This window comes from Alnus glutinosa, chromosome 13 (genome assembly GCF_958979055.1).
Source record: "Alnus glutinosa chromosome 13, dhAlnGlut1.1, whole genome shotgun sequence".
NCBI classification, from domain to species: Eukaryota; Viridiplantae; Streptophyta; class Magnoliopsida; order Fagales; family Betulaceae; genus Alnus; species Alnus glutinosa.
Window position 1 is genome coordinate 20,298,043 of NC_084898.1, and position 26,558 is coordinate 20,324,600.

At 35.9% G+C, this 26,558-nt stretch overlaps 3 protein-coding genes across 3 annotated transcripts; 2 read left to right on the forward strand and 1 right to left on the reverse strand.

Annotated features, from left to right (window-relative positions):
- The first annotated feature begins 639 nt into the window (after positions 1–639).
- On the forward strand, positions 640–2,543 carry LOC133853952 (receptor-like protein 13). Its single transcript, XM_062289971.1, has 2 exons — positions 640–817; positions 880–2,543. The coding sequence occupies exons 1-2, from the start codon at positions 640–642 to the stop codon at positions 2,541–2,543; spliced, it is 1,842 nt and encodes a 613-aa protein (XP_062145955.1).
- Positions 2,544–3,829: 1,286 nt separating this feature from the next.
- LOC133854938 (uncharacterized) lies at positions 3,830–5,298 on the reverse strand. The gene is made up of 3 exons (XM_062291222.1): positions 5,196–5,298; positions 4,698–4,846; positions 3,830–4,295 (listed from the first exon to the last, which is right to left on the reverse strand). Exons 1-3 carry the CDS (start codon positions 5,287–5,289, stop codon positions 4,149–4,151), a joined length of 390 nt encoding a protein of 129 aa, XP_062147206.1. The 5' UTR covers positions 5,290–5,298; the 3' UTR covers positions 3,830–4,148.
- A 15,830-nt stretch (positions 5,299–21,128) lies between these two features.
- On the forward strand, positions 21,129–23,904 carry LOC133855065 (receptor-like protein 13). The gene is made up of 3 exons (XM_062291359.1): positions 21,129–21,496; positions 21,802–21,910; positions 22,055–23,904. Exons 1-3 carry the CDS (start codon positions 21,133–21,135, stop codon positions 23,826–23,828), a joined length of 2,247 nt encoding a protein of 748 aa, XP_062147343.1. The 5' UTR covers positions 21,129–21,132; the 3' UTR covers positions 23,829–23,904.
- Positions 23,905–26,558: the final 2,654 nt, after the last annotated feature.

A 26,558-nucleotide genomic window follows, 5' to 3' on the forward strand; every position in this document is an offset into this window, starting at 1 on the left:
AAGAAAATCATACACTCAATTAAAGGAGCCATGCATTAACCAATCAAATATTGTTTCGTTCGATCAACTGATATTTGAAATTAAAACCTTCATACTAAATTACTAATCCTATTTCATGCTAAGTGTGATGGGCCATAATTATTTCTCCTGGATTCACGGCATCAATCACGGGAGTCATGAAAGGAGTGTCCCCACTCCCGAGTCCCGACGACGACCATTGTTTTCAAGTCTTGAAATGATGCATGTGAGCTTTTACGTCAACGTACAGGAAGATGGATAATTGGAATTGAGAAGAAATTTGGCTTCAATTCATAGATATATAAATTTCATAGACACATACGTGCTTCTTGGTTTGGAGTATTCGATCAGTACGTCATAATTTCAAGTTTAGAAACGAAGCAGCTGCAATTTCGAAAAACAAAGAAAAATAAAAGGAAACCAAAAGTACTACGTACGTTGTTCATATATAAATGTTGTAATTTCCAAGCAATTTCCAATACACATTACTGCTCCCCACAAAATGCGCGCGTGGACTAATATTTTCAAGACTTGCCAACAATATTGCATTTTATATATATATATATATATATATAAAGGCAGTTTCCATGGTTGCATCGATCAGCTAGAATCACTTTAGAAATGGAGACTTCTTGTTTTGCTAAAAATGTCATTTTTGTTTGGGCTTTGGCTTTCATCGCTTCATCCCCTTTGGCTTGTGTTAAAGTAGCTGGATGCACCAAAGAACAGACGAGAGCTCTCTTGGAGATCAAGAACGCCACAAATGCTCATTCCCTTGCGGATTGGGACGGAAGGGATTGTTGTGAAGTGGATGGAATCAATTGTATTATTGCTGGAGGAGTTAGCGCAATATATTTGGAGGGGTTTTATCATTTTCTACTTTTGCCAATGCTTCAAGTCTCATATTACTTGATCTTTCAAGCAACTGCAATTTGGAAATTGAAACTGAATCCCCCTCATGGGTTCCAACCTTTCAGCTAAATTACCTGAACTTGGCGAATTGCAGCCTCAACAAGAAGAATGGTCACGTTCTCCCAAGCTTTATCACCACCCAAGTTACCTTGGATTTTCTAGACTTGTCTCACAACTTAATAGAGGGAAGCATACCTTGTCAGTTGCTATTCAACACGAGTATCAGAATTTTATTACTGAGAAGTAACAAAATTGATGGTTCACTTTTTCTTGGTTGCTCTGCTAATCGAACTTCATCACTTCGATTCTTCGACATGTCAGATAATAATGTCAAAGGTTCTCTTCCCAAAAATATTGGGGATCTTCTTCCAAACTTATACAAAGTTGACATGTCCTCAAATGCATTAGAGGGCTTCATTCCTTGGTCTTTTGGTAATCTGAATTTTGAAGTATTGGACCTTTCTAATAACAAGCTCTCAGGGAAAATACCGCAAAGTTTGACTAGAAATGGCACCCTACTGGTATATCTAAATCTATCAAACAATACATTGAAAGGAGAAATGCTCCCAAGGGACTCCAACATGACAAGTTTGGAGTGCTTACAACTCAGTGGCAATCAATTTCAAGGAATGATCTCACCAGCGATATCAAATAGTCCCTCTCTGGTAATCCTAGATATTCAAAACAATAACTTGTCTGGTAATATTCCAAAGTGGTTGTATGATCTTCCTTACTTAACGGTAATTCTTTTGAGTAGAAATCACTTTCAAGGTCACCTACTCCCAAGAATGTGTCAAATGAAAAGTCTGCAAGTTTTCGATATCTCTGATAATCATATTTCAGGAGGTATTCCCACCTGCCTTGACAACATTACATTATGGAAGAACAGTTCTTCAAGCTCTAATACATTAAAATATTTCATAGAAGAGAGATTGTATTACCTAGCAATTGAAATTCTAGGTTACGAAATGTTTACATTCGAAATTAAAACGTCCATGCGAACAAAACATGAGGTATGTGCTTACAAAGGTATCCCACTCTCATTGATGACTATAATTGACTTGTCATCTAACCAATTGACAGGTAACATTCCTTTTCAAATGGGAGGATTGTCGCAGCTTCGGTCTTTGAACTTGTCGAATAATTTTCTAACAGGCCCCATTCCAAATTCTTTTCAAACTTTGAAAAACATGGAGAGCTTGGATCTTTCCCACAACAAGCTGAGTGGGGGAATCCCTTTTGAATTTGTTGAAATGACTTCTCTATCAGTATTTAGTGTTGCCTATAACAATCTTTCTGGAAGAGTCCCATTTGAGCGACAGTTCTCAACATTTGGGACGCAATGCTATGATGGAAATCCGGATCTATGTGGAAACCCTCTGAAGAGAAACTGCTCAACTGCAAACCAGCTTGAACCTGGACATGAAGATGAAAAGGAAGAGACTAGAATAATCGATAGGCCTTTATTCTTCTATGCATTTGTTGCTGTCTCTTATGCATTTGGATTTTGGGTTTTCTTTGGGATCCTAATCATTAACAAGAATTGGAGGCATATCTATTTTAGAGCTGTTGACAGAATTATTGAATCATGTTTTGAAATGCTCTATCGGTGATTCATAACCATGTATATATATGTACTTCAAATTAATGCTTATCTTCAATAAAGATGTTGTATTGCAAAGTGCTTCTAGCTTACACTTGGAAGTAGTTGCGTACAAGTTGCAAGCGTTCTAGAATTTCATTCTTGCCTGAAATTCCATTTTTATGGGAATTGTTGCACCTTAAAGAATTTGAAATCAATTTATCTTAGTTTTGATTTTGGTAGGAATTGTTGTCGATGGAAGAATTATGGTAAATGCTTTGCTACATATTTCCAAGCATGACATCCAAAGTTCGCCATGACCTCAACTACACTTTTTAAGAGGCAAACCAAAATTATCTTTACAAAAAAAAGCTATTGAAGACCACATTATAAAAACAAAATTATTATATTCAAAATAGTTAAGAGAAAAAGTAATTATTCTCATAGGTCACATTATAAAAACAAAAGTAGTTTTCTAAGGAATAGCTAGGGCCCCAAGTTAATCATAGAAGAGAAATGATCCTGCATTATATGCTACCCACAACAAGGAAAAAGTAAATAAATAAATATTGATAACATAAATATTGTTATGAAAATGGAATTCTAAGTGGAGCAAATATTAATATTAGAATATATAATATGGTAGAATATTTTCTTTATGTTAGAATATATGTTATGATTTGATACTTACCTTATAGAATAATTATTTTTTACAGGATTGATTGTAATTGACGGTAATCAAATCAAATTTATTTTTATTTCCACCTTTACAGTTGTAATATTTTCTATTTAAGCATGATGAAATAATGAGAAGGTATGCAAAAAATTGATCTCAAACTTTATGTTTGAAAAGCTTTAGGTTCCCTTTAACGAATCTAAAAAGTATAGGTTTCGTCAAAACCTAAAAAATTATCTTATTAAGTATTTGTAAAATCATTCACGTAACAGACTCCCACTAGAAAGATTACTCACAAGATTGATGAGTTTAAGCAGGCAGAGGTTGAGGGCGTAAATTTTTAACAAGGGCAATCCTGGGCAGGGCAGCCCTTGCAGCCAAGGCTGTCAAAACGGGTTCGCGTGTCGGGTTCGAGTCAACTCGTTTGACCCGTGAACCCTTTAAGGGTCAACCGTAACACGATCCGTTTAACTAAAAAGGTCGGACTTTTTAACCCTAATACGATCCACTTAAATAACAAGTTGGCACGACACGACCCGTTTGACTCATTATATAATAAAGTCTATAAAAATAAAAATAAAAACACAAATTTAAACTAAAAAAAAAATCGTATTGTTTGAATAATCATATTATTTCAAGTTCTAACTCAATAAAAGAAATAAACTTATTTTGTCTTTTGTGAGTTTTTTTAGTTTAGTCTTTATTATTTAGATAGTGAGAGAAAGAAAGATGCAACATGGTTATTTAGATTTAATTTTTAATGTTGAAAAATAATATTTAAATATTGGGTCAAACGAGTTGACCCAATAATGACCCTTTTATTAAACAAGTCTAACGGGTCAACCCTTTTATGGCCAGAACCCTTTTAAGCTTAACCATAATCTTTTAATTTTGTATCGAGTTTGCGGGTTGTGTCAAAAATTTATAGCCCTACTTGCAGCAACTACTGCTGGAGGGCATCTAAACTTCATACCAGGTGGTGGCTGAAGAACTGTTGCCACAAGAAGGAGGACACAGCTCACTGCTATGCAGGTCTTGCCAATTGGGCAGTTTCCTGTTTCTAACCCACCATTTCCCAGTGCCTCGTGTTTTGGTACATTTCCTTTTCTGCATGGTTGATCAGAAACAAAAAGAAGTCTCAGTCAGGTTTGCAACAAGTAATTAATTATTTATTTGAAATTGAGAGCATAGGGCATGATTCATTAAGCATTTTTACATATTCTTCTGTGAGTTGCCGGATTGGACCGTTGCCTGTCAAATTATTTCCTCTACATTGATGCTCGTCACAATTTTCAAGTGAGGTTTATAGAATGACACTAATGCAATATCTCAAACAATTAAGATGAAATTATGAATTAATTTCCTAAACTGGATATTCGAAATCCCATAACAGATTTTATTATCCCACAGCACCAATGCATTGGTTAACAAACCCTTGTGCAATTTTTCCCAAAATCACTTCCTTTTTCAAAATAAAATGTTAGCCTAGGCAAAAGGATGTAAATCTACCTCAGAAGAGGGTTCCCTCTTGCTGGACGGCTCAGACTTCTTCTGCTTCTTCCACTTCTCAGAGAAGTTAACAAAGCCAAATGGCCCTCCCAGTCCAAATGCTGACAAACTTATGGTGGCAGCTTTTGTTGCTAAAGGGTTGAACTGAGGTGTATTAGAGGATAAACCTCAGCAACAAGTTAACCACTCATCAGCATCAACAAGTCTGCAGCAACCTCACCATCTCTGCATCAACAAGTCTTCCACAATCACAAGTCACCATTGCAGATGCAAGCCATCCCTCTGGTCAAGCCATTCCTCAACCCATACCACCATGTTATTAACCTTTAATTTATCTCTTGGTACTCTAGTCTTTACCTTTTTGTTAAGTATATATATTAGACTAGTTTGTAATCAAGCATGTAAGGAAATCAGTAAAGATGTAGTTCTTTGTTTACCTTCGTGTTCTCTCCCTCTTCCATTACAGACATCCATCTCCTTCTACTTATTTCTAACAAGGTGAAGGCTCAGGTTCTGGAATGTCACTATGAAAATTAGATCTCCCTGAGAGTGGAACAACCCCATCCTTCCCATGAAAGAGGCTAAACGCCATGTCAAAATTGGGCCTAAAGAAAATAAAACACAGTCAATCTCAATATCAAAGCATATTGATAAATCATCATCTATTAATAAAGATTAAGAAGAAACTAAACAAATGGTAAAGCGAAATAAAGGAGAAAAGAAATAGAACTTACAGGAATGAGGAAATTCGCTGAAGAGAAGGAAAAGCAAGTGGGTTTGTTGATGTTCCTAAAAAATGGACATCTCTGAATGTCCTTTGCATCAAAGGGGCATTCAGATGCCTCCTCTTTCATCTCCTTAAACAAAAAAGCCATCTACTCCTCTTACGAAGCAATTTACCAGCAAAGAAGATGAAGTATGACAAAAAGGATAGTAATGTAGTTAGCAATAATGGACTTCTGGGTGCTACCTAAATAGTTACAGTGAAAAATTACTTTTGAAACAACAAAAACTTTGCAGGTCAAGCACAAAATTGACACAACTAAGATATGATCTATGCTATATAAATTACAGAAGAAGACGTTACCGGTTACACTCAAATGAAAAAATAATGAAGTTAAAAATATCATTAAATACTAATTGCTATCCTCAATATGAAAGCAGTAATGTTCGATTCTTCTTCTCAAATTAGATTTGATATGATCTTTTGTTGACCAGTTCACAAAAATTCTAATTCTATTCAATTCATGGCTTTGAATTGAATTTGAATTCACCATTTTTTTCTTTCTCCAAGCACATGAATTGGGCTAAACAAATTCCATTTTAATTAATTTTGTCCAATTCATGGGTTTCCGAATGGTATGTCAATGACACAAACCACTGCAACTTCTTGTAACAGAGATTCATAAACCAGCAAACTAGGAAGCAACAAACACCTGAGTTCTGCTAGCCAGAAAAATAAAAAAATAAATAAAATTAAAAAATTAAAAATTAAAATTAAAAACCTAATTATTTGCATCATGCTGATCACAACTCAAAACTCATAATAACATGATTATTTTTCCCAGTCTACCTTCAAGCTGGACACAGCTCAAAACTCATAATAACAAGAATAACTGTTTCATAAAGTTTCCAAAAGGGAATAATGTCACCATTATGGTTATCACAATCTCAGAAACTTCTTGAAGCCCTGTATCCAATGACTTATTAATCAAACAGCTCAATGCCTCCATCAATAAATTACTATGATTTGGCAACTGCCAACTTATGTTTCAACACAGAGAACAGGGTGCAGTATACATACATAGAAAAACAGCCATATATTTGTCAAACGCAATGAGATACTAATGACATGTACATGTACGACTTAAAATAACATACATATTTTCTGGTGTCAATGATCTTTAACCCAAAAAAAATATCTTTTTCATGTAAGAACAAAGTGAACGCTGTGGTCATGGGTTCTAGACTCAATTGGGGGTGTGTGTGGATGTGATGTAGGAGATACCCATGAAAATAGATCTGTTTGTGCTAGAGATATATTTCAAAATAAAAAAGAGAGTAATAAAGATCAAAATCACTGCCCAGAGGCTGGTCTTCTAGGCTATACAGCAAGGGGAAAAGAAATAAAATAAGTTTCTCTACTGAGAATTATCAAAGCTGAGTAATAATTAGCTACAACAATTAAAGGACACTCTTCTAGCTTCGAAAATCTAAAAAAAACTACATCGTAATCCTTGAAAATAATAAAAAGTCTCAGCCAGCCAAAATAACCTAGATAAACTCAAACACACACACACACACACACACACACACACACACACACATATGAGTAATGCTATATGCAAGACTCCTATCCCCCTTTTATCCTCCCAAATGTGACATGGATCAACCCTAATTTGAGTTGCTTTTGTATACTTTTTGCAGTTGGGCTGCGTCCGTCAGCTCTTTTTTATAAAATTGTTCTACTTATCAATTTTATGTTATTTTGGATGAATTAATCATCAAGTATTCACGTTAAACACCATAAGCTTGCAAAACTGTCTAGCACGAAAGAGTGCCAATCACTTAAGTATTCACAATATCCATAAAACCTAAAACTTTTGCATCAAACAGGCCACCACAAATGCAAAATCCTCAAGTATTGACTGAAACAGAAAGGCTCTGAAGTACTGATAGTAAGAACTCGATCATTACAAGCTTGAAATAAGCGATTTTCAGGACCAAGAGAAATTTTATGTATATAATTGTTGGTACAGTTTCCGGTATGGTGTGAATCTGCACATTCCTTTGATGTTCTTCACGCTTCTCAATAACTCTGCAAAACAACAAAACCTAGGGACCCTTCCGGGGGTCCCGCTCCGATGCCTAAGTTAGCTTCTGTGGGAAAATAATGCTTTGTGCATAAAATTGAGTCTTAGTTTATACCTGGGGTATGGGCCTATTTATAGGCATAGAGGTGGAGTCAAACCTGGATTAGGACTCCTGCTCCTTGTTGATCTAGAACTGCTGTCCGAGTTCTAATTGGACTTCAATCCTTTACTAGACTTCTAATTGGATATCTTCTTAGACTTCCAATCTGATATCTTCTTAGACTTCTGATCTGACATCTTCTTAGACTTCTGATCTGATATCTTCTTAGACCTCTGATATGATCCTTATTCTTATCTTATCATTATTCTTATCTGTTGGACCTATTTGACTTTTGAATCTTCTCTTTGGATCGGGTTGAGTGGGATTTATCCCCAACAGTTACCCCCCAATTCCCTTATCCGAAGCTTGCTTGAATAATGGGAATTCCATGTCTAAGGAAACCCGATCTTTGTCTCCTTCTGAAAACCTGCTAACCTGCAAAACCCGAGGGTTAAATCTTACCCCCCAATTACCTTCTTGTTTTTCCTTAGAGTTTTCTCCCTGTATCTTGAAAAACCTGCAAAACCCAAGGGTTAAATCCGACCCCCCGAGAAGTTTCTTCTTGCTCTCGGCTAGGACTGATCCGAGATGCTCCTTTCTCTCAGCTAGGACTGATCCGAGACTCTCGGCTAGGACTGATCCGAGAGTTTTCTTCTTGGTCTCGGCTAGGATTGATCCGAGACTCTCCTTCTCGGCTAGGACTGATCTGAGAAGTTTTTTCTTGCTCTCGGCTAGGACTGATCCGAGACTCTCCTTCTCGGCTAGGACTGATCCGAGAAGTTTTTTCTTGCTCTCGGCTAGGACTGATCCGAGAGGCTCCTTCTCGGCTAGGACTGATCCGAGACTCTCGGCTAGGACTGATCCGAGACGACCCCCCTTTCTTCTTGATCTCGGCTAGGACTGATCCGAGACTCTCGGCTAGGACTGATCCGAGAGTTTTTGCCTGCAAAAGAAACAACATCAACGGGTTCCTGGTCCCTAGACCGGGAACACTCCGATGCTTAAGTCAGCTTTATTCATTTATTCTGAAAATACTTATTCCCAAAATCTGGGGAATTTTCTGTCTAGTCTGAATTAAAAATAAAAGTCTAGTTCTTTGCAAATATAAATACTAAAAAATAAAAGCAAGCCTGAAATTCCCGAGAGTCCTTTTTATGGGATCACGGGCAGATACTGCTGTTGCCTCGGCTCTCTATGCTGTGGGCTTCTGCTTCTTCGGTCCTCTCTTCTTTCTATGTCATCTCGGGGAGCATTCTCTTGATGCCTTTCGTCTAGCTGAGGACGGTCTCGGGGATAGTAATCCCGTGGCTGTTGATCTCGGGGCTGATAGTCCTGATGATTCCGAGGCCTGTTATTTCCTTGATGGTTCCGTCGCTCTCCCAAGAACCGAACCAACTTGCTATTCTTTATGAATTCTTCTGGTATCTTTTGCGGTTCCCGAAACGCCGGATCTCTCTTGATCTCCATGAGGACTTCTGATATCTCGGCATTGAGAGGTGTAAAGTTGTAATCTTTGAACTTCTTTACCTGCCTCTGCTCTTCCCAATCAGCTTTCTTGAGTTCTTTCCTTTTCTTTTCTGGGGCTGTCTCTCGGAGTAGTCTAGAACTGGCCATAGATTTCAGCGTCTCTTCCTGATTGATGAATTCTTCTACCTTATCCATGAGGCCCTGCAAGGTACTCGGTTGCTTCCGGATCAACTTCTTCATCAAAGGCTCCTCGGGTGAAATTCCCTGATAAATGGCAGCAAAAATCATATCCTCGGTCGGATCTTCGACCGTAGCCTTCTCTCGGTTGAACCGAGCCATAAACTCCTTAAGACTCTCATTGCCCTGCAGGTGCAATGATAGCAAATATCCCGAAGGCTTCTTCCTTGTCCGGAAAGCCAAGAACTCCGTTAGGAATATCTTGGACAATTCCTTGAACTGATCAACGGAATTCGGGGGCAGCTTCCTGAACCAGTCTCGGGCATTCCCCGAAAGAGTAAGAGGGAAGGCCCGACATGCTACTTCATCGGGTGTCCCGTGAAGGTCTAGATGAGCTTTGAAATTCTCTAGGTGATCCAAGGGATCTCTGTCTCCTGCATAACTTAGAATTTGGGGTACCTTAAACTTATCGGGAAGCTGATAGTCTGCCACCCGTCTGGTGAAGGGTGAGTCTGTACCCATTAGGAGCTTGTCCACCATTACGGATCTGCCTTTGTCCTTTCTTTCCATCTCCATGTACGTGCACCTTCTCTCCAGCTCGGCAATAATTCTGCTCAGATCTCCTTGGCGGTCATCCTCCCTCCGAGGATTAATGTTGCTATTGTGATCTTCTTCCTCACGCTCATCCCTGTTCATCTCGGGATTGGGCTGTCTCTGCCTCATGCGTAACAATTCTGCATTTAAGTCGTCAATCTGGGCTTCCAACGCTGCTATGCGATCTTGATCTCCACCCCCCGGGGGAGGGTTCGGTGGAGGCTGCAAATTATTCTGAATAGCCGGTTCCTGTGGGGCCACGGGCTGTCGATTGGTCTGGCTTCCGGAACGTGTGTTCATCACCATGCTGGATCTTTTTTTTTTCTTTTATGAGGAACGAATAATCGTTTCCCACAGACGGCGCCAAACTGTTGGTACAGTTTCCGGTATGGTGTGAATCTGCACGTTCCTTTGATGTTCTTCACGCTTCTCAATAACTCTGCAAAACAACAAAACCTAGGGACCCTTCCGGGGGTCCCGCTCCGATGCCTAAGTTAGCTTCTGTGGGGAAATAATGCTTTGTGCATAAAATTGAGTCTTAGTTTATACCTGGGGTATGGGCCTATTTATAGGCATAGAGGTGGAGTCAAACCTGGATTAGGACTCCTGCTCCTTGTTGATCTAGAACTGCTGTCCGAGTTCTAATTGGACTTCAATCCTTTACTAGACTTCTAATTGGATATCTTCTTAGACATTCAATCTGATATCTTCTTAGACTTCTGATTTGACATCTTCTTAGACTTCTGATCTGATATCTTCTTAGACCTCTGATATGATCCTTATTCTTATCTTATCATTATTCTTATCTGTTGGACCTATTTGACTTTTGAATCTTCTCTTTGGATCGGGTTGAGTGGGATTTATCCCCAACAATAATAATCTGAATTATGTAGAAAAAACATCGAAAGAATTATTAACTCAACACCAATTTAGACTGTGACTGTGAGATACAGAACATCAATAGGATAAAAACTAAAGAAAATGAACGACAAAGTTGGAAATCAAAAGCTCATGCAGATACATAACAAACCAATTCATACAAATTCAAGCAAAAATCAAGCATCTTAGAGAATTCACACGAAAAAATCATCGTCAATATAATGCCACGACAAAAAGAAAAAAGACTATGAAACAATTCCCAAACGTCGGCAATTATGGGAGTGTGAAGAATCAAATCAACAGCAAACTCGAAAACACATTTCTTGAAAAGGGAATTAAAGATGGAAATGAGGGAATTTAAGGGAGAAAAATGAATAGAAAACGAAAAATGGAGGTGTTTGGTGCGAGAGAAAATTACCCGAAAGTCGACCAGAGAGAATCCCAACGAGAAAGGTAGATTCTGGAAAGTCGTGTGGAGGCCACAGACGCGTGCGCATTTGACATCCTGCATGATCGGGATGTCAACCATGTCAACCAGGCCCTCCGAGCCAGACTTATGCCACTGGTCTAACCTGCACCACTTTGATTTCACCAATTGGGCTGCCCCGCATAATGGGCTCAGCTGAAACCCGGCCCATTGTCCCCGGGCCTTTTAAGAAACCAAGCCCCTAAAGGACTTCATTTGAATATATCAGATACATTAGGTCCTCCACTCTTTGAGGAAACAGCCTTCCCCCCAACTGCCGAGTGTTTCGGGATATATATATATATAAATGCATGACTTCCAGATTCTGCCGAAGGAGCATTAGCATGAGAATTAAGGAAATTCTCCCAGCCTCACATCCTTCCCTCGACCAGTCCATGGCCTAATCGAATGAAGCCAGGTTGAGCCCGCAACCATGAGCCAAATTGAGCATTAGATGAATCACCCGGGTGTTGGCCACCTCTTCTAACACTGCATGTCGAATTATTCCGAAATGGAAACAAAACTTGGGCAATTAGTATTCGCCTCCTTCATTTTTAAGAATCGGTCTCTTGCTAAAGGCTTTGTGATACCAAGAGAAATCCTCACCCGAATATATTCTCCCCAACCGATCCCATCATCCTCTTCTGCTCCAACATCTCTTCAACGACTCCCATCGAATTACCCAACTGCACTCCCATGCATCTTCTCACACATGAAAGAAAGAGGTAGGTAGATTAAACATCCTAACCCAAAATGAAGCTTTTTCAAACAACACTTGAGTTGGTGGGACGTTACCATCAAAATCTTCCACTAAGAACAAACTCCCTTCCTTCAACAACCCTAGTTATTGTAAAGGTGCTAATTTTAATTTTTTTTATAATAATTTTTCTATTATTTTTGTCTGTCTATCTTTTATCTCGATTTTTTTTTTTTGTCCAGAAGTTGATCTAAGATATGGATGAATTTAATTGATTTTTGGTTTTTATTTTTTATTTTTTATTTTTTTATTTTTTTATTTCCATACTCATTTCTTTAATTTAAGATATGATTAATTTTCACCTTTTTGTATAGGATTTTTTTTTTTTTTTTTTTTTTAAATCTTAAAATAGTTTTTCTTTTTTAAGATAGTAAACAATTTCTCGAATTTGAAATTTCCATTCTTGCATGTACTCTTTTTTGCAGTTCATTCTCTACAGGCACCGAATTTTGCCATAATCTGCTACCGATATCCACCGGAATTCATCGTTGGTTGCCAATCACCACCACCGGAGATTGCCGAAATTTGCGTGGTGTTCGCTAAAAGTCGCCAACCGCTTTTTGCAGCTACCAATTTTCCGTACGAGCCAACCGATAAAACATTTTTTGCGCCAAAACAAATTAAGGCTTTAAATGCATTTAGTTTCATTGCCTAGCTTTCTTCAAGGATTGCTTGACTAGCACCATAAAGAGTTTAGTAGAAAAACAAATCCACCTATCGTTAATGCTTCTGCCACTTAGACCAAGTTAATTAGCATGATTTTCAAGCTTTGCTAGGCACCACTTTCCCGTTATGATCTCTAACAACAGCTGCAATATTATCGACTTTTTTTTCTTTTTTTCTTTTTGAAGAATCAAAGGCTACAAGGGTAATGCTGCCACGGATGAGTTGAGAGGACTCACCTAATGCCTCAAGTTAATTAATTAACAATTAATTTAAAGTGTTACTACCAATTTTTATTTTTATTTTTTTTGAGATGAATGTTACTACTATATATATCTTAAACACGAGTTTATGCAGCAAAAATTTGGGTTATGTATTTTTTTTTTTGAAAAAAAAAAATAATAATCTAACCACATATGTCATCATAATCCGATCATCTACTTATAACCATTACATTTTTTATTTCTTTTTTCTAATTGAATGATGAAATGGTTATAAGGGCGGATCCTTTCCACATTTGATCCTAAAGGAAGAAGAAGTGGACAATCGTTTTAATGAAACATGAGTGGACTCTCCAACAGTAGACCCAAACCAAACTAGAACATCACTAAAATATTTACAAATAGTAGGAAATGGGTCAAACAAATGACCCGATCCTTTCAAAGGGCCGCACAATGTGGTTTTAAAATTGAAAAGAAAACAGATTAGAACAAGCTCATCTGCATCCCCACATGAAGACTGCAGGAAAGAGAGATACCAACACAATTTCAAATACAACAGTTTCTCATAAATGAAAGCAATAACCTAAGTAACATAAAAAAATAACAACACAGATCTGGTTGAAGGGAGGGACTGGCAGTCGCTAGTGACGGCGTGTGAAGACCACACGCCACTACTAGAAGACCTCTCTCCAGCTGTGATCGCAAGGGGCTGCCGTGAATAGCCAACTATAGGGCCGAGGTAAAGTTGGAGGGAGAAGCGTGACCGTCATTCCCCAGAAAGAGAGACAAACTCTAGCTCATGCATGTCACGCTTTGATGTGTGGAAGTCGGGAGAAAATGCGGGGAGTGTCAGTGGAAGCGGAAGACACCGGAGAACCCAATGGAGAGGCACGTGTCATGCAAAAATTGATGGGGAAACATAAATTTAAATCCAAAAATTTCGACCCAAGAATTGAGCCAAAAATCGCAATAGACACAATGGAGGAAAGGCATGTTCGGTGATAACTGTGTTGATGGGAAGGAAAGCATATTAAATACCTCGAAGGAGGTGAATTGGGCTAGAGCAAGCTCCAAAAAGATAAAGGCCTCAGCCGAGGCATTAACAGAGGGAAGAAAGGGGAGGAGAGGAGAAAAGGGAGAGGATGGGGAGGGAAGCACAGAGTTTCTTCCTCCCATGGTCACTACAAAAAAAATTTGCATTTAGTGATGTGTCTACAATAATCAACTTTTGGCATGTCACTAATTAGTGACGTGCACTAAACAACCCCCCCCCCCCCCCCCCCCCCCCCTTCCCCCCCAAAAAAAAATAGTGAAAAAAAATTTAGTGACGTTTACAGTTATCCAATTTTTGCCACGTTATTAAATAATGACATGTCAAAAAGTAGCACGTCATTAAAAATATTTAGTGAAGTTGGCATGTCATTAATTACTGACATGCCAAATTCAACACATCACTAATTAGTGACGTGTCAAAGATTGACACGTTGCAAAATTTGTGTGTGTGTGTGTGTATACCAATTTAGTGATGTGCTAATTCGCAATATTGGGGATTTAAAATGTCTAATCTCGTGCAATTTTCAGGTTTTTGGTTCTTTTTGGCTAAATTTGTAAGTCTTTTTAAAAATTAAAAAATTAAAAAATTAAAAAAAAAACCATAAAATATAAAGTTTTTCACGTGTCAAAAATTGCACATCACTAAATCCCCATTTGGTGACGCGGTGATTAGTGACGTTGGACACACGCCACTAATGACAAGTCACTAAAATTTAGTGACATCTCAGACCATCTGACACGTTACTAAAACCCTATTATTAATTTAATTTAATTTTTTAAAATTTTTATTTTAAGTTTTTGTGGGTGTGGTAGGTTTTTTTTCAGAGAAAGCTAGAGTTTAGAGAGGAGGATAGAAGTTTCCAAAAAAAAATATAACCATTTCAAAATATAAAAGTGAGCTATACCCAACTCTCTTTGAAATTGAAAATGCATGGTCTATGTACTTTGAAAAGAAAATCTAATATTAATGTTTCTACTATCATACAAAAGCCTATTTAAAAGAATATGTGTTGGCATTATAACTCATACTTTTGGTCTACTTTACATGCTTCTTGGTTTGGACAAAATGGAGACTTAATTGCCAGTTGTTGTAACGCCCAGTAATTTCAAGCTCTTAAGAAATCAGTAATAATGTTGAGGAGACAATATCTACCAGTTTTTATAAGCAAACCTAAAGTTGTTTTGAAAACTTAAAAGATCAAAATGTAAAAACTCTTAAAAACCTAAAAGTAACATTTAAGCTTTAAATTTTAATTGAACCAAAAACATGTCAAACAGACTCAGATTTAGTTGATTCAAAGACTGTTGTATTCACAATAGAAATATCTATCACATGGTAAAATTTTGTGAAAAGTCAACAGGTTGACTTTTTGGATTTGTAGTTGACTATTTAGGTGCCAAGTGACACTTTTAGTTGAACTTTGACCTCTAAATTTAGGCTTGATAAATATGTTTTTATGGCTTATAATTACTCGATATATATATAGTTTATACTTGAATCCTGTGAAGTCAGAATTCAATTTAGTAACAATTGACTTTTTTATCCAAAATCGGTGCTTAAATGACCCAACTGTCGAATTAAACGAAAAACTGTCAAAGAAAAATATCTCCATGCTTCTAGAAACATTTATGTATAAAAAACAAGAAGTATTAATGAAGGAAAAATATCACAAAGAGTAATCATGACAAGAAAGAAAAATCAATAAAGCAAGTGTGAACGTAGAAAGTGGTTTAAAGATATTTTGGCTTATAAGACAGAAACTTTGACTAGACTATAACAGAGTTAAAACGAACTCAAGATGAGTCGAACCAAAAAGAGAAAGTGTTTGTCTTAAAGTCCTCTATCTACCCTTTAAATTTCACGTCAATCGGAGTAGGTTTGACCATCGAAAAATTTCTCGGAGTAGGCTGCCCTCTAGTTGAATGAAAATTCTAAAATTCAAATAAATAATAAAGTAAGGACTAGTTTGCAAGATATTATCCAATAAGCTCATTCTTTTATTACATTTTGTACATTAATACCCCTATTTTTCTCCTATAAATAAGCATGCAAGGGTCTTAGATTTCTACACAAATCATAGACAACTTTTAAGAAAGCTTTTGCTTTGGTTTTCTCTCCATTTTTCTCTCCTTCTACCACACAACCACTTTGGTGTTCTTGAAGTTTATTTTTTCTCTTCAAATCAGATTGGTAAGTAATCTTGATACATAGAGTGACTTCTTAGATATTTCTAAGAAAGCGTTTAATTCACTTCCGCTATATCGAGTCCAAAAACTCAAAAGATATAGTTTGAAGTGAAACATTCAAATGAATATCTTATGAATCACTTAACACCTCTTCCTTACTATTTGATTTCATTACTTGTGTATTTATGATACCGGATTGAAATGGAGGAACAGGAAAATCAAGAAATGAACAAGAAATTAAGGATAGGAGTTCACCACCCAAGAGATTCACCAAGGGGATATAGATTATCACCACCCCAAGGATTAAATCAGGGGATACAGAACTATAGGAAGTTCACCACTCAAAGGTTAACACCCAAGAGATACAGAATTTACAAGAATGAGGATTCACTCTTGTCACCTACCAAACTGATTTTCACACTCCAAAAACGTTCCCCTTCAGCTTACAACCACAAGTATTAAAAGAGCTTGGAACAACCCTCCAAGCATAGGACAAACAAGACAACCATGCTGCAATTCTTACACAAAAAAAAGACATGGCAAACAGGTCAGGAAATTCAGGAGATAGACAGGGGACAAGATCCAAAAAACAGGCAAGGAGACAAGGGATTTTCAAAAGTAAGAAAACAACATCCCGGATTTTTCGGGTGGACCCAACGACTAATTTCAAAACGGTCGTATCTTTTTGCCTGTTTCTCCAAATAGACTGAAACTTCTTGGGCTGGAAAGATAACGTCTTGAACTTTAATTTGGACCTAAGAAACTCTCAAAAAGGACATCTTTTGGTCCCATTATGATGGGCCTAAACCCAGTAGTAGACTGCTGCATCCGAATCTTCTTTCATTTTGGGGTTTGGGCCTTGCTTACCTTACTTTTGAAAATCCCTTAATTTCTTTATAAATTTAAACGTACTGTTGTAGTAAAAATTGAATTCTTTAATTGATTTTTGCATATATATAGTTGTGCCTTCTTAATTAATATCATCCATAAGAAATTGATTTGTACTTGTTGGCCTATAGTGAGACTCACAATATAAAGAAGGAAACAATAAAACAACAAATTCAGTGAGTAAGATCCAAAACATTCAAATTCCCAACATTTTCCTTACAATTATATGAAATCGACTTTGATACTTAAATTAAAACCCGGTTATACAATCACTTGCAAAACATATTAACCTCAAAGATTAATTACAATGTTGTCTCAAATGTTGAAAATTATATGCGTTTAGTTTCCATATCAATACCCTCCTAGTACATTTAGACTTCTAATTATCTCACGAGTTTAACACCTCCATTTAATATAACAACGTGAATAGAGATTGGACCAGAGAAGCACATGACAAGTTAGAATAAAGAGTTGAATAGAAAGCATATACATATGCTTCCATGGCCATGCAGATTGGACCAGATCGAGCAAGAGGGAACTTTCCAAGAAACTACCAGAAAAAAGACTTCAAGTTTCGTCTTTAGAACGTGGTTGCACTTGCATTACAAATACAGAAAAGCACAAGACAAACAAGCCACAACACGTAGAGATAGGAACGACACGAAGTGGAAAAAAAGTCATCCAAACACTGACATTGTGTCCCCACCCAGTCACTACATTGTCTCATTTAATAGATTAAATATACTGCTACCATATTAAGGCCCACAAATATCAATCCAAATAAATTATGAGAGCTACGCAATTTTCTGTGGGCTCTGTCCCGTAGACTTTGAAAAATCAAACACAATCAAATGTTAGAGGATGGAGTTAAAAAGGGATTAGAATTTGCCCAAAAAATAAGATAATTTTATCCCTAACAAGCTAAAACAAAACCCTGAAGTTCAAGTTATGGAATGGGATAACCCCATCAAGTGGGTTGCACATACAAAGGATCGAATGATGCTCTTCTTTAAATTCATTTATCACACCTATATCGGTTGAAGTGATATATTTTAAGTTTTTTTTTTTTTTTTTCATTAGCTAAGGATTAATTATGAAAAAAAAAAGGACCATAAAGGATTAGGCCTAGGAGAAAAAGAAAAAGGCCATGAAGAAAACTGCGTACTTTTCTATTTTCATTAACAATCGAAAATAATGTGTCCCTCTTATCACTTAATTTTTTATCCAATATATGTTATTGATTTACAAATTATTATTTTTTCGTTATTACACATAGAATTTACTCTAATGCTCTATCTTTAAATGGAAAAACATAAAATTCGTTTTCAAAGAACAAATTTAAAATTTCTGGTGTTTCATGCACAAGATTGAAAAATCTTTTGGTTGTACATCATATTAAATATAATACATTTTTCATCGTCCAACATGCAAGAAGCAGATCAACCAAAATCAATTGGCCCTAATAGCCTAGGAGATGCGGATTTCGACTATAAGTATTTTGAACATGTTAGTTTAATTAATATAACATTGTTTATCTTGAAAAAATATTTTATAAATATATGTTAAATTTAATTTCAAAATTTAAACAAAGAAGAATCTAAATTAAGTTTTGGGAATTTTTGAAATAGCCGAAAGTAACAATTTTGATTGCTGCAATATTAATTATTACTAATATATGTATCTTATATCTATACATATGTATGTATACAAACATGATACATGTCAAAATGGCACGTCAAAAATTGGTGACGTGCCAAATTAGAATGGAGTAATGATTCAACACCACCCAAACATACAACTTTTCATCACCTTATCTATGTGGTAAGGTGGTCCTTCACCTTAATTTATTTTTAAAAAATAAAAAAATTCAAAAAGTAATTGGGGGTCATCTTGCCACATAGACAAAGTGGTGAAAAGTTGTATGTTTGGGTGGTGTTGAATCATTACTCGTTGGAATGTCACTAATTCTTGACATGCCATTTTTTGACACGTTATTAATTTAGTGACGTGCTAATTTGCGATATTGGAGATTTTTTTTTTTTTTTTTTTTTTTTTTTTTTTTTTTTTTTTTTTTTTTTTTTTTTTTTTTTTTTTTTTGTAGTGGCTAGTGAGTGTATGGACGGTAGGTTTTTTCATAGAAAATGAGGGTTTAGGGAGGAGGAGAGAAGTTTCCAAGTCTTGCAATGATGTGAGCTTTTACGTCAACGTACAGGAAGATGGATAATGGGAATTGAGAAGAAATTTGCCTTCATACACGTGTACCTCTATACCTTTGATCAATTGGAGGTGATAGATATATAAATTTAGAAATTAAACAAGTTTGCCAATATATCTGGGAGCTCTAAACCAATTTGTGTCAGTTCCTCTCTAATTTGACAACTCAAAAGCGAAGTCTCCGTTTTGAACTACTTTTACGTGCTTCTTGGTTTGGAGTCTTTGGAGCCTACGGCCTTGAATTAAAAAATAACATCTATCACTTTTAACTTTCATTATCAATTTTCCTTCCATTACCAAACAAAGCCGTAGTAATTTCCAAGCAATTTTCAATACATAGTGTTCAAGACTTGCCGGTAGCCATTCGTACCCAGTGTTCCAACCTCTAGCTACTCATCATTTATTGATACTACGACAGTCAAACCGTCATCTTCTCATGAGTTAATAAATATTTTTAAAATTTTTTTTTTCAAATCGCACATTTAAAAATTATTTATTCAAATCGCACATTTAAAAATTATTATTTTAAATTTTACTTTTTAAAATCACAAACCTAAACAGACTATAATTATTACTAGTACAGTAGTGCTTCCCCCACCTAGGCATTTAAATATACAAGTTTTTGCTAAAGCTTTTACGTGCTTCTTGGTTTGAGGTCTTGGGTGATAATTTGAAATTTTGAAGTTTAAAAAGAAAGAAAAAGAAAAGGAAACCAAAAGTAGTTGTAATTTTGAAGCTATTTCCAATACACACTGCTCGATCTCCAGAAAATGAGCGCTTCTGCGCTTGGATTATTCAAGACTTTGCCAACAATATCTTTTCCATAAAGAAAATCATACACTCAATTAAAGGAGCCATTAACCAATCAAATATTGTTCCGTATGATCAACTAATATTTGATAAGTAAACACCCAAACCGCAACCCATCTTACACTGGTTAGCCGCGGCCACCCCTCTGAAGGCCATTCTGGAAGTGGGTGCGGCCACTCACTAGTTTTGAATTTATTTATTTTATTTTTTTTCATGAATGATTTGGCACTTGCCACTTGCTAACATGGCATTGCATTATGAGGGTTAACATGGATGCTAGCGTGTTAAATAAGATATATGTGACACGTTAACTTTGACGATAAAGTAACATAATGACCTATTTTAAATTTTGGCAAAACTTAAGGACTTTATTCTTGAAATTATAAACTCAATGACTAAATCCAAATCAGATGAAAACCTAGGGACTAGATATAATTTTTTCCTTTTTTAAATAGCCGAAAGTAACAATTTGGATTGCTGCAATACTAAGGATGCGTTTGGGAACTACGTTTTTAAAAATTACGATCAGAAAATACAGAAAATCTGCTTTTTCAAATCACAGGTAAGATGATGCTTTTTTAAAAACGCGAAATTTTAAATGCTAAACTGCGATTTTGCCAAACGCTTAACTGCGTTTTTAAAAATCACTTTTTTAAATCGCACATTTTAAAAATTATTATTTTAAATTACACTTTTTAAAATTACAAACCCAAAGAGACTCTAATTATTACAATTAACGTGTTTATTTGAATTTTCCACGCTCAAATTCAATGCAACGTGAAGACGGAATAGGTGTAACTAACTAACCAATCTGTCTCGATCAGTTCCCCCACCTGCATCGACATTTAAAGCTTTTACGTGCTTCTTGGTTTGGAGTATTCGATCGGTACGTCATAATTTCAAGTTTAGAAACGAAGCAACTGCAATTTCGAAAAACAAAGAAAAATAAAAGGAAACCAAAACTACTACGTACGTTGTTCATAAATGTTGTAATTTCCAAGCAATTTCCAATACACATTACTGCTCCCCACAAAATGCGCGCGTGGACTAATATTTTCAAGACTTGCCAACAATATTGCATTTTATATATATATATATAAAGGCAGTTTCCATAGTTGCATCGATCAGAATAGAATCACTTTAGAAATGGAGACTTCTTGTTTTGCTAAAAATGTCATTTTTGTTTGGGCTTTGGCTTTCATCGCTTCATCCCCTTTGGCTTGTGTTAAAGCAGCTGGATGCACCAAAGAACAGACGAGAGTTCTCTTGGAGATCAAGAACGCCACAAATGCTTCTTTCCTTGCGGATTGGGACGGAAGGAATTGTTGTGAAGCAAACGAAATCTATTGTGATGGTATTGCTGGAGGAGTTAGCAGAATATCTTGGGACTGTGAGTACAACGACGCTTCATCAAGAAGTACATGGTATCCAAATGTAACCTTGTTCACCTTATTTGATGAACTCGAAGACTTACAACTTCGTTACATGCAAATTGGAGGAAGGCTTGAAGGTACGTGAGAACTCTTACTTTCCTCTTTTTTCTTTTCTAATCCCATAATAATTTGTTCAGCTTCATTTAATTTTATTTGCTCAATTCATTTTAGCTAATTCCTGAAATTCTAAATGACTCTCAATTCATACCTTGAGATCTTGTAGAAAATCCTATCTTCATAGAATTTCACATAATTCATAATATATCAGTCATAATATTTTCTAACCTCAATATTAGGTTGTTCATTATTTTGATGCCTTCTAAGCATATACATAATATCCTACATTGGAACTCATTCTTCACACTCGATCACTTTGATGCAGCTTTTTGCGAACTGACGCGATTAAAATATCTAAATTCTTTGGATCTTACGGATAATAGACTGGAAGGCGTTATTCCCTCTTGTCTTGGGATGATTGGAAACCTTGAAGTACTTCGTCTATCAAATAATCGTCTTTATGGTAATCTACCTCCGTCAATATTCTCCAACCAAAGCAAGATTATAGATTTTAGAGCTTCGAACAATCAATTAGATGGCTCATTTTCTACTTTTGCCAATGCTTCAAGTCTCCAATCTCTTGATCTTTCGGGTAATCACTTTCATGGTAATATACCTCCATCAATATTCTCCAATCAAAGCAATATTAGAGCGTTTGCTGTTTCGGCCAATCAATTAGATGGGGTTTTATCATTTTCTACTTTTGCCAATGCTTCAAGTCTCCTACACCTTGATCTTTCAAGCAACTGCAATTTGGAAATTGAAACCGAATCCCCCTCATGGGTTCCAACCTTTCAGCTACATTATCTGAACTTGACGAATTGCAGCCTCAACAAGAAGAATGGTCACGTTTTCCCAAGCTTTATCACCGCCCAAGTTGCCTTGGAATGGCTAGACTTGTCTCACAACTTAATACAGGGAAGCATACCTTGTCAGTTGCTATTCAACATGAGTATCACAGGTTTATCGTTGAGAAGTAACAAAATTGATGGTTCACTTTTTCTTGGTTGCTTTGCTAATCGAACTTCATCACTTCAATTCTTCGACATGTCAGATAAAAATGTCAAAGGTTCTCTTCCCGAAAATATTGGACATCTTCTTCCAGACTTATCCCATGTTGACATGTCCTTAAATGCATTAGAGGGCATCATTCCTTGGTCTTTTGGTAATCTATCTTTTGAAGCATTAGACCTTTCTAATAACAAGCTCTCAGGGACTATACCGCAAAGTTTGACTAGAAATGGCACCCTACTAGTATATCTAAATCTATCAAACAATACATTGGAAGGAGAAATGCTCCCAAGGGACGCCAACATGACAAGCTTGGCGTGCTTGCAACTCAGCAGCAATCAATTTCAAGGAATGATCTCACCCGCAATATCAAACAGCCCCTCTCTGGTAATCCTAGATATTCGAAACAATAACTTGTCTGGTAATATTCCAAAGTGGTTGTATGATCATCCTCGCTTGGTGCAAGTTCTTTTAAGTGGAAATCGCTTTGAAGGTCACCTACTCCAAAGAATGTGTCAAATGGAAAGTTTGCAAGTTTTCGATATCTCTGATAATCATATTTCGGGAGGTATTCCCTCCTGCCTTGATAACATTATATTCTGGAAGAAGAGTTCTCCAAGCTCTAATGGCTCAAAATATCTCATAGACCATGATCGACTGTATTACTTGCCACGAAATACATATATAGATCGAGCAATGCTTACATTCGAAATTATATTGCCCTTGCGAATAAAACATGAGGTACAAGCTTACAAAGGTATCCCACTCTTATTGATGACTGAAATTGACATGTCATCTAACCAATTAACAGGTAATATTCCTTTTCAAATGGGAGAATTGACGCAGCTTCTATCCTTGAACTTGTCGAATAATTTTCTAACAGGCCCCATTCCAAATTCTTTTCAAAATTTGAAAAAAATGGAGAGCTTAGATCTTTCCCACAACAAGCTGAGTGGGGGAATCCCTTTTGAATTTATTGAAATGACTTCTCTATCAATATTTAGTGTTGCCTATAACAATCTTTCCGGAAGAGTCCCATTTGAGCGACAGTTCTCAACTTTCGGTACGCAATGCTATGATGGAAATCCGAATCTATGTGGAAATACTTTGAAGAGAAACTGCTCAACTGCAAACCAGCTTGAACTTGGACATGAAGATGAAAAGGAAGAGGCTAGAATAATTGATAGCCCTTTATTCTTCTATGCATTTGTTGCTGTCTCTTATGCATTCGGATTTTGGGTTTTCTTTGGGATCCTAACCATTAACAAGAATTGGAGGCATATCTATTTTAGAGCTGTTGACAGAATTATTAAGTCATGTTTTGAAATGCTCTATCGGTAATTCATAACCATATATATATATATATATATGTACTTCAAATTAATGCTTATCTTCAATAAAGATGTTATATTGCAAAGTGCTTCTAGCTTACACTTGGAAGTAGTTGTGTACAAGTTGCAAGGGTTCTAGAATTTCATTCTAGCCTGAAATTTCATTTTCATGAGAATTGTTGCACCTTAAAGAATTTGAAATCAATTTAGCTTAGTTTTGATTTTGGTAGGAATTGTTGTCGATTGAAGAATTATGGTTAATATTTTGCTACATATTTCCAAGCAATACATCCAAAGTTCACCATAACCTCAACTACACATTTTTTAAGAAGCAAACCAAAATTTTCTTTAAAAAAAAAAAAGCTATTGAAGACCACACATTTTTTGTTTTTGTTTATCAAGGAGAATTTTTATGAGACACTTACACATGCCTCTCTATCAATGCACAAAGTCTATTTTGACTTGGTATTGCAGCCACAGAACTTGCTTTGGCCTCACTATATGAAGATCCCAAATCACAAGTACTACTTGAATTAGAGTCCCAAATCACAAGCACCTTGTTCATCTGATCAATCAACAGTGCCTTACATCTATACCAACTGCTAAAGTTTCACAATGATTTATACCAAAGAAGGCACTGCCACTGGTGAATTTGGAGTTCTCAAACCATCTTCTTCCAAATTATCACTTATCCTAGACAGAATGCTATAGGCCAAGTTCCCAAGAATACAGGAATATGCTTTCAAAATTTAATGCCCAACATCCTATAAGAATTGAGAAAGGAAGATTAATTAAGAATCTTTTAAATGGGAGAGTTTAATTACCATGGGATGAGCATCTTGGATAATGGCCAGCACAAGCATTTCAAGCAAAACATTTTCATTGATTGATTTGGCAGCCTTGAACACTTGATGTACCACTCTTCCTTGGTGAAGCAATTTCTTTATGGATTTATTTAGCAAAACAGGGTCTGGCCATTTGCACCATTTTGCTTAGCAGAAACTAACTCAACCATATAGTTGGTCGGGGAGAGTAACCAGTCCATTTCTCTTTGCCATTTGCTCTTCCTTTCTTCAGGCAGTGGTTCTAATTTTCACAACTCCCCAACCAATTATTATATTCTTAACAGTTAAGAGAAAAAGTAATTATTCTCATAGGTCACATTATAAAAGCAAAAGTAGTTTTCTAAGGAATAGCTAGGGCCCCAAGTTAATAATAGAAGGGAAATAATCCTGCATTATATGCTACCCACAAGAAGGAAAAAGTAAATAAATAAATATTGATAACAAAAATATTGTTATGAAAATGAAATTTTACGCGGAGCAAATATTAATATTAGAATATATAATATGGTAGGATATTTTCTTTATGTTAGAATACATGTTATGATATTATACTTAAGTTACAGAATAATTATTATTTAAAGAATTGATTGTAATTGACGGTAATCCATACTTATTTTGATTTCCACATTTACAGTTATAATATTTTCTATTTAAGCATGATGAAATAATGATAAGATATGCAAAAAATTAATTTCAAACTTTGTATTTGAAAATGTTTAGGTTTTCTTTAACAAATCTAAAGAGTTTAGGTTTCCTCAAAACCTAACAAATCATCTCATTACGTATTTGTGAAATCATTCAAGTAACTGACTCCATCTTGAAAGATTATTCACAAGATTGATGAGTTTTAACAGGTAGAGGCTGAGGGCATAAGTTTTTAACAAGGACAGTCTTGGGCCAAGCAACCCTTGTAGCTAGGGCTGTCAAAATAGGTTCGCGTGTCGGGTTCTGGTCATCCTGTTTGACCCATGAACTCGTTAATGGTCAATCCTGACACGATTCGTTTAGCTAAAAGGGTCAGACTCTTTAACCCCAACACAACCCACGTAAATAACAAGTTGACACGACATGACTCGTTTGACCTAATTATATAATAAAATCTATAAAAATAAAAATAAAAACACAAATTTAAACAAAAAAAGAAAAATCATATTGTTTGAATAATCATATTATTTCACAGTTGAAATATGAAGCATTGAGTTGTTTTATTGTTTACTTGTTTTGGTTCAACTTCAAGTTCGAAAACTGGAAAAAAAAAAAAAAAAAAAAAAAAAAAAAAAAGAACTCAGTCGTCTTTTTTGTTCAAGTTCTAACTCAATAAAAGAAATAGACTTCACTACAAAAAATTTGTTTATTAGCGGCCAGCCAATTTGGCCCCTAATAATATTATTTTGGTCGCTAAAGAGTGGCCGCTAATAGTCTGAAGCTAAAGACTATTAGCGGCCACACTTTTGACTCGCCACTAATAATTGTTTTATAGCAGCGAACTTGGTGGCCGCTAATACAAGACTACATGTGGCCGCTAATAGTTAAAATAATCTAGTAATTTTAACTACTATTAGTGGCCACAAATGTGGCCGCTAATAGTTATAATAGTCTAGTATTAGTGGCCACATATGTGTGGCCGCTAATAGTATTAAAAAATGAAAAAAAAAAAAAATTAATAAATTTAAATCCACCCATCATCATTGCATTATTAAATCTCTACATGCAAAAATTTAACCAACCATGATTTGTATAGGCTCCAAGTCTTAAATCTAGATTTGTCGGTGCTTTCAATTGATTCTGCATTTGTAAATTTCAATAAGTTAGAAATTCTCCAAAAAAACAAAATCCTTACAAAGAAGACTAAAGAAAAACATTAACATTTAATTTCTTGACAAATAATTCATATT

What these genes read in the sequence shown, in the direction of transcription:
- LOC133853952 (XM_062289971.1), top strand. Translation starts at nt 640, where the DNA reads ATGGAGACTTCTTGTTTTGCTAAAAATGTCATTTTTGTTTGGGCTTTG. An exon ending in GGATTGGGACGGAAGGGATT is followed by an intron (nt 818 to 879) that starts GTTGTGAAGTGG and finishes ATATATTTGGAG; the next exon opens with GGGTTTTATCATTTTCTACT.
- LOC133854938 (XM_062291222.1), bottom strand. Translation starts at nt 5,289, where the DNA reads ATGGCGTTTAGCCTCTTTCATGGGAAGGATGGGGTTGTTCCACTCTCA. An exon ending in TCCAGAACCTGAGCCTTCAC is followed by an intron (nt 4,847 to 5,195) that starts CTTGTTAGAAAT and finishes CCTCTAATACAC; the next exon opens with CTCAGTTCAACCCTTTAGCA. An exon ending in AGAGGGAACCCTCTTCTGAG is followed by an intron (nt 4,296 to 4,697) that starts GTAGATTTACAT and finishes TCAACCATGCAG; the next exon opens with AAAAGGAAATGTACCAAAAC.
- LOC133855065 (XM_062291359.1), top strand. Translation starts at nt 21,133, where the DNA reads ATGGAGACTTCTTGTTTTGCTAAAAATGTCATTTTTGTTTGGGCTTTG. An exon ending in AATTGGAGGAAGGCTTGAAG is followed by an intron (nt 21,497 to 21,801) that starts GTACGTGAGAAC and finishes ACTTTGATGCAG; the next exon opens with CTTTTTGCGAACTGACGCGA. An exon ending in ATGATTGGAAACCTTGAAGT is followed by an intron (nt 21,911 to 22,054) that starts ACTTCGTCTATC and finishes AAGTCTCCAATC; the next exon opens with TCTTGATCTTTCGGGTAATC.